We start from the raw sequence: 6,000 nt of genomic DNA, 5'->3' as shown, positions 1-6,000 counted from the left end.
GATGTCTTACTTAAGCTCCGCAAGGTTTTCGCTTGTTTTATTTATTTGTTGTTGTTGTTTTGGTTTTTTTTGGGGGGGTGTCTCCACCATTCCATCCCCTTGCTCAAAACCGCTAGATGACATTCCTAAAGCTGGCTACCTAGGTCTATTCCCTTATTTGGCCACTTCCTCCTCCTGAGGCTGACTGCCAAGATCCAGCTAATGAAGTATTGAGTGCAGCAATCAGGAGCCCCCTTTGGCTCACCTAATTAACATTCCGTTTAAGTTATACACCCCATCCTAACACGGGGTTCCGCCTTTGCCTCTATAAACCGTCATTGGCCTATGTGCCAAGTCTGTCTCCTCTCTACCCAGAGGCTGCCCTTTGTCCCTTGGGGACAGATACCCCTGCCCCCTGCCCCCTTCCCCGTCTCCTAACGCCTTCAATATGGCATCCAAACCCATTCTAACACAGATCTCCTCTTTCTCGTCTCTTAAGAATCACACCTGCAAGGTCATTTGTGACTGTTTTTATGCCGGAGTCAGAAAGCAGCTGCTTTAACTCTCCTTCCCCAGTTTAATAAAGGCTCTGGCTGGGAAAACAGGTGTTTGGGTGTGGCTTGTGCCTAATCCGGGGGACCCCCGCTGTGTGGGAGTTTCCCCTTCAGAGGGGCCCAAAAGCAACCGTCCTGGCTCTGCACCAGCCAAATGAGACTGAGAATAGGTAGAGACCCGGAGGGACCCACGGAGCGGATAGACCCCAACAGGAAGTAAGAGCTCGGAACAGACCAAAGAGCCACAGGTGGGGACGAGGCGCGCAGGATTGGCTCCGGATCGGTGGCGCCCCACCTCCGCTGTCTTTTCCGGTTTCTCTTTGGGGGCGGGGGGGTCAGGAAACTCGGCGCCGCCTGACCTCCTGCGGCCTCCATAGAATCCCCGTTGCCATGGCTCCCGGATGGCATCCAAGCGTCCAAGCGCGGAGGCGCGGCTGTGAGGGCGGAAGGGAATCCTGCGGGTGCCTGGATTTCCCTGACCGGTGATCCAGAAAAGCGCCATGGGCCTGAGTAAGCGACCCCAACCCTCAGCGCCCCTCTCCACTTGCAGCCAGATCCCCCTCCTCCCGCCGGCAGGACCAGCCTCCGGGTGCCCAAGCTGCGCCAGGCCCTCTGAGTTCTGCTCAGGAGCCCTCGGGTCCCCTGGAGACCCCTCAGGTCCTCTCGGATTCACTTAGGACCCCTGAAGTCCCACCATGACCTCTCATTGTCACGCAGCTCCCCCTAAATCCTTCCAGGAGCCCTTGGGTCCCGTCAGGTTCCTTCGAGTCCTTTAGGTGGCATTAAGTCTCTTCAGGTCCCCTCGGGTGCTCGCCGTGCGCTCCGCCTGCTGCCAGTCTGTGAAGTGGGCGCCACGGAGGGAGGGAGTTCAGGAAGACCTGGTGGGTCACCCTCAGCACATGGCTGGTTAGGCTGTGCAGTCCTGGGTCACGCCATCGGAATGCCACCCCCTCGCTAAGGCAGACACGGCTGCCTGATGCAGGAGAGCATCCACCAGGGCCAGAGCCAAGGTTTGGCACACGCCCTTCCCCAGGACCACCCCAAGAGCTCCATGGCTTTGCTCTGGGACCTCACCTTTCAGCCACAGCGTCCTCAGTTCCACAGCTAAGTTTTATTATATAGACACGCTTGATGCTGACAAATGGCATTTACATACCAGTTATTGTTAAAGTGTCATAACACTTGTGTGTATGGTGCGTGTGTGCACGTGTGTGCACATGTATTGCACGTGGAGTCGGGGTGGGCATTGGTGTCTTCCTCAGTTGTTTTCCACTTAATTTTTTTTAAAGTGGGGATCTCTCACTGGGAACAGAGCTCACCCGTTTAGCTCTGGTTGATGGATGATCTGCCTGTCTCTGCCTCCCCTGTGCTGGGATGCAGGACAGATACCCCACAATGGTTCCTGTTAGTCAGGACCCATGGCCTTCTGTCTTACCATACGAGGTATCTCCTCATCCTCCATAATTAATATTTTTAATCAAGATACTGTACTTGAAGCCTCATGGAGACGAAAGAGGAAAGAGGTTGGGAGGGAGGAGGAGAGGGAAGGATGGAGAGAGGAAGGAGAAATAGATGCAGTGTGTGTGTGTGTGTGTGAGAGAGAGAGAGAGAGAGAGAGACAGAGAGAGAGAGACAGAGGCAGAGACAGAGAGAGTGAGAGACAGAGAGAGTGAGAGACAGAGACAGACAGAGACAGAGAGAGGACAGAGGACAGAGAGAATGAGAATATGATGGTGGGTTTCTTTCTGCTCTGGAAATCTGCAAGATGTCACTGTTATAAATGTTCAATCGAGCATCTGCAGGGCTTTCTTCGGGCACCCAAGTGGCCATGTAGGAGTGGTGAAAGAGAGTGGCCCTCACTAAAATCCAGACAGTGAGACAAATGACAAGTGTTTTTATGTGCCATGCCAGGTTCAGATGTTTTCCACACATTTTTTTTTCTGTCTCAGCAACGTTCCAAGACAGGGAACAGTGACCAACTTATCCATTTTTAGGGGAGGTGGGTGAGGCACAGCTGAGAACCACCAGACCTGGATTTGAGAGTTTTTAATACATGCTCTCCTCATCTGTGCTGGTTAGCTTTTATTGCCCAACATATTGCAAGCCAGAGTTGAGGTAATCTGAGAAGAGGTATTCTGTAGATGGTCCCACGGCTGATCAGTCCCAAATAAATACACAGAAGCTTCTATTAATTATAAACTCTCTGGCCAATGGCGTCGGCTTCTTACTGGCTAGCTCTGTCTTCATTATTAATCCATTTCTATTAATCTATGTATTTGCACCTGACTTTGTCTTACTGGAGAATGCCCGGGTGTCCTACCTTCCCAGTAGCTACATGGCATTCTCTGCATTTATCTCCCAGCATTCTCCTAGTCTGGTAGCCCCTACTATACTTCCAGCCTGGCTACATCCTGCCTGTCCATTGGCCAAAACAGCTTTATTCATCAACCAATAAGAGAAACATAAATTCACAGCATGCAGAAGGATCCCCCCCCATCAGTGTTCTCTCTTGAGGAATTGCCTCTGTCTGATTGGTCTGCTGGCAGTTCTGTGGGGGTATCTAAATTCTCCACTAATGTTTGACATGAGAATGCCCAAGTGCACCGTGGACAGTACCACCTGTACTCTGGCAGTCCTGGGTTGTGCGAGAAATCCCATTGAGCAGCCCATGGAAAGCAAGCTAGCTAGTAAGCATCATTCCTCTGTGTCTTCAGTTCCTACCTTCGGGTCCCTGTGTCAAGCTCCAGGTCTGACTTCCCTCAGTGACAGAATATGATCAGGGGCCTGTAAGAAAAAATAAATCCTTTTGACCATGGTGTTCATCACATCAACACAAAGCAAATTTAGGATACCCATGCTCTCCCTTGAGTTCTTTAGAGAAGTGTATTTTTTCTTAAATGGTTGGTAGGATTTATCTGTGGAAACATCTGTGCCCAAATTCTCTTTGCTAGAAGGCTTGTTACCCCATGCCTAGCTACTTGAGTTGAGGCACAGCTCCTTAATCTACCCTTGTCTTCTTGAGAGAGCTTGGTAGTTTTCATCTCATCAGTCAATTTACCCATTTAACCTACAGTCTTGAATTTATTCTCATAGTGATATTTATAATATCCTCTGTATCCTTTAATGTTTATTATTTCATTTTCTCAATTCACTGGCTTTAGTTTTTATTGATTCCCCCCCCCTGAGTTCTATGCCATTTGATTTCTGTTAGAATCTTTATTATTTGCTTTGTTCTATTTTGAATTTGATTTGTCCTTTTCCACATATACTGGAAGTTGATGTCTCTACTCTTCTTACCACAGACATCCAATGCTATTTTCCCTCCCAGAAATGCCCTACCCGTGTCTCCAATGAGGCCTTTCTACTCAAAATACACCTTTGCTTTGTTGTTTCTTGATGTCTGATGTTTTAAAGTTAATGCTTTCATAAATTATGTCTGGAGTTTAGTTAGTGGAGTCTGGGAGTGTGAATCCTAACCCAGGACTTCATCATTCCTAGAAGCAGAAGTCCGTCACTCTTTTATAGGTTAGCCTGTCCCCAGTCCTCAGCTCTCTCTGAACTACAGTTCTCAGGTGAAAACCTCTTTATATTTTTCCCTTCCTTCTTATGGATTTTCACACTTAGCTTTTAATAGTCCATTAGGGTCTCTCGCCCTTTCCGTGGCCAGTCGTGTTCAGTCAGAACTCTTCAGTGCAACTGTCCTTTAAGTGACATGCCGATAGGTCACATTCCCTTCCACTGATACTCCATCACTGCTCAGCCCCAGACAAATTCTCAACAAACGGACAGCAGCCGTGGGCCCAGCACTGCCCGAGTCCCGCTGACCACCAGTAGTGGTATCCATGTCGCCATTTTGGCGGTAGATCACCGGTGCTTTGGGTGTCAGTGCTTTCAGGCTGGGCTTCCCAAGAAACAGAATTTTCACATTTAGCATGCTAGAATTTATTCTGGGGGCATTGTTGGGGGGGTAGATAGGCAGGGAATCCAGATTGGGCATGATGAATAACGGGAGCCTGGAATACTCAACCCCAGGGGTTCCAAGCTTGGAGTGGACTTTCTGACTTGTTCATGCTGAGATTGAAGACTGAGTGGACCTCACAGCCTCTTACCAGCCAGTCATCCACTCTGGACTTTTGAGAACAGACACTTAGCTGGTTTTCTCAGCTAAGGCAACTAGAAGGAAGGAAGGTGAGCAGCGGCCGGAATTAATCTGTTAATTTTGAATGGGAATCCAAGCCACACCCTGTGTTTTCCAAGATGGCCTGGGATGCCCTCTCCTCATGTGCGGGCGGGGCAAGCGTCTACACAGACTTCGAGGTTCAGGCCTCTCCTCCGGGCAGCCTCTTTTGACCTCCCTTCTTTGACTCTGTAGCACAAACCGCATTTTCTGAGTTCTTTTGTCATGGTGCTTTGTGTTTTTTAGATACTATAGTCACATCAACGGCACTTAAAAGGTATCACTGGATTAGGGACTGGTATGCATTCTGATGCCCAGTAAGTCTGTAAGAAAAAGAAGCATGTGTTATCTTAGAAATGCTATCTTCTCAACAGAAAAATATTTAGATCGTGTGACAGGTAAACTACATATTTGTAGTCTCGTGTTTCTATTAAATATATTTTATTTCATATAGATATTATACATATATGCCCATATGTGTATTTGCAAGGTTTTTCAAGGTGTTTGAAAAATCTGTGAAATCTGCTGTGAACATATTGGTTGATTCTAGTGTAGTCCAGCAAGAAAGGTAGAGCTCTTTTCAAAACATGAAATGAAACATAGAGGAATGATCTGGGTGAGATGGTAGAATCCCAGCCTCTACTTGAGAGGCTGAAGCAGGAGGATTGCCTTGAGTTTGAATCTAGCCTGTACTACATAATGAGTTCCAGGCAGTCTAGGCTGCAACATAAGACCCCCCAGGTCAGCAAATAAACAAATCCTAAAAGATAAATGCTAAATTGTTGGCTTTGTTAAATTTTACTGAGTTCCTCAAAACTCTTACAGAAGTAAGCATATTGGGACATGCTCAGGAGATACTTAAGATGCAGCACGGGTTCTCATGAGCACATATGACTTGACCCTGGGTGGCATCTCCCAGTGTTCAAACTAGTTAGGGTATGCATTTATGTGGATATCAACTGAAGCCTCCACCACATTTGGGGGACGGGATAAAGAGTGGCCCATCGAGCTATAAAGCAAACTGCTTAATGAAGTATGTATGCCTCCTCTGAGAAGTACATTTTCATGCAACCCAAGGATACACTTAATGCATCTTTTCAGACTCACCGTGGGTCTTTGCTGGAGTGTGGGGCTCGGGGGAGCTGGCTCTCTGGTTCACTTTCTACTTCCCTGTATGTATTCCCTGTTCTCCCTCCACCCCGCGCTCACTCCAGCTTATACGTCACCCGTGTATGTGGCAAACAGATGCTCCTTGGAAGCAGTAGGCTTTGGGGATGCAAACCTTGTGGC

General features: G+C 48.1%; 1 protein-coding gene across 1 annotated transcript in view; it reads left to right on the top strand.

Annotated features, from left to right (window-relative positions):
• Positions 1 to 908: 908 nt before the first annotated feature.
• The window catches only part of Dnaaf11 (dynein axonemal assembly factor 11), an 86,394-nt gene continuing 81,302 nt past the window's right edge, over positions 909 to 6,000 (top strand). Inside the window, exon 1 of the mRNA XM_005078701.4 lies at positions 909 to 1,043. Within this exon, the coding sequence (XP_005078758.3) occupies positions 1,034 to 1,043 (10 nt within the window). The 5' untranslated portion in view covers positions 909 to 1,033. The remainder of the gene's footprint in view (positions 1,044 to 6,000) is intronic.

Source organism: Mesocricetus auratus, unplaced genomic scaffold (genome assembly GCF_017639785.1).
Source record: "Mesocricetus auratus isolate SY011 unplaced genomic scaffold, BCM_Maur_2.0 Super-Scaffold_100023, whole genome shotgun sequence".
Classification (NCBI taxonomy): Eukaryota; Metazoa; Chordata; class Mammalia; order Rodentia; family Cricetidae; genus Mesocricetus; species Mesocricetus auratus.
This window is presented reverse-complemented; position numbering and strand designations above follow the sequence as displayed.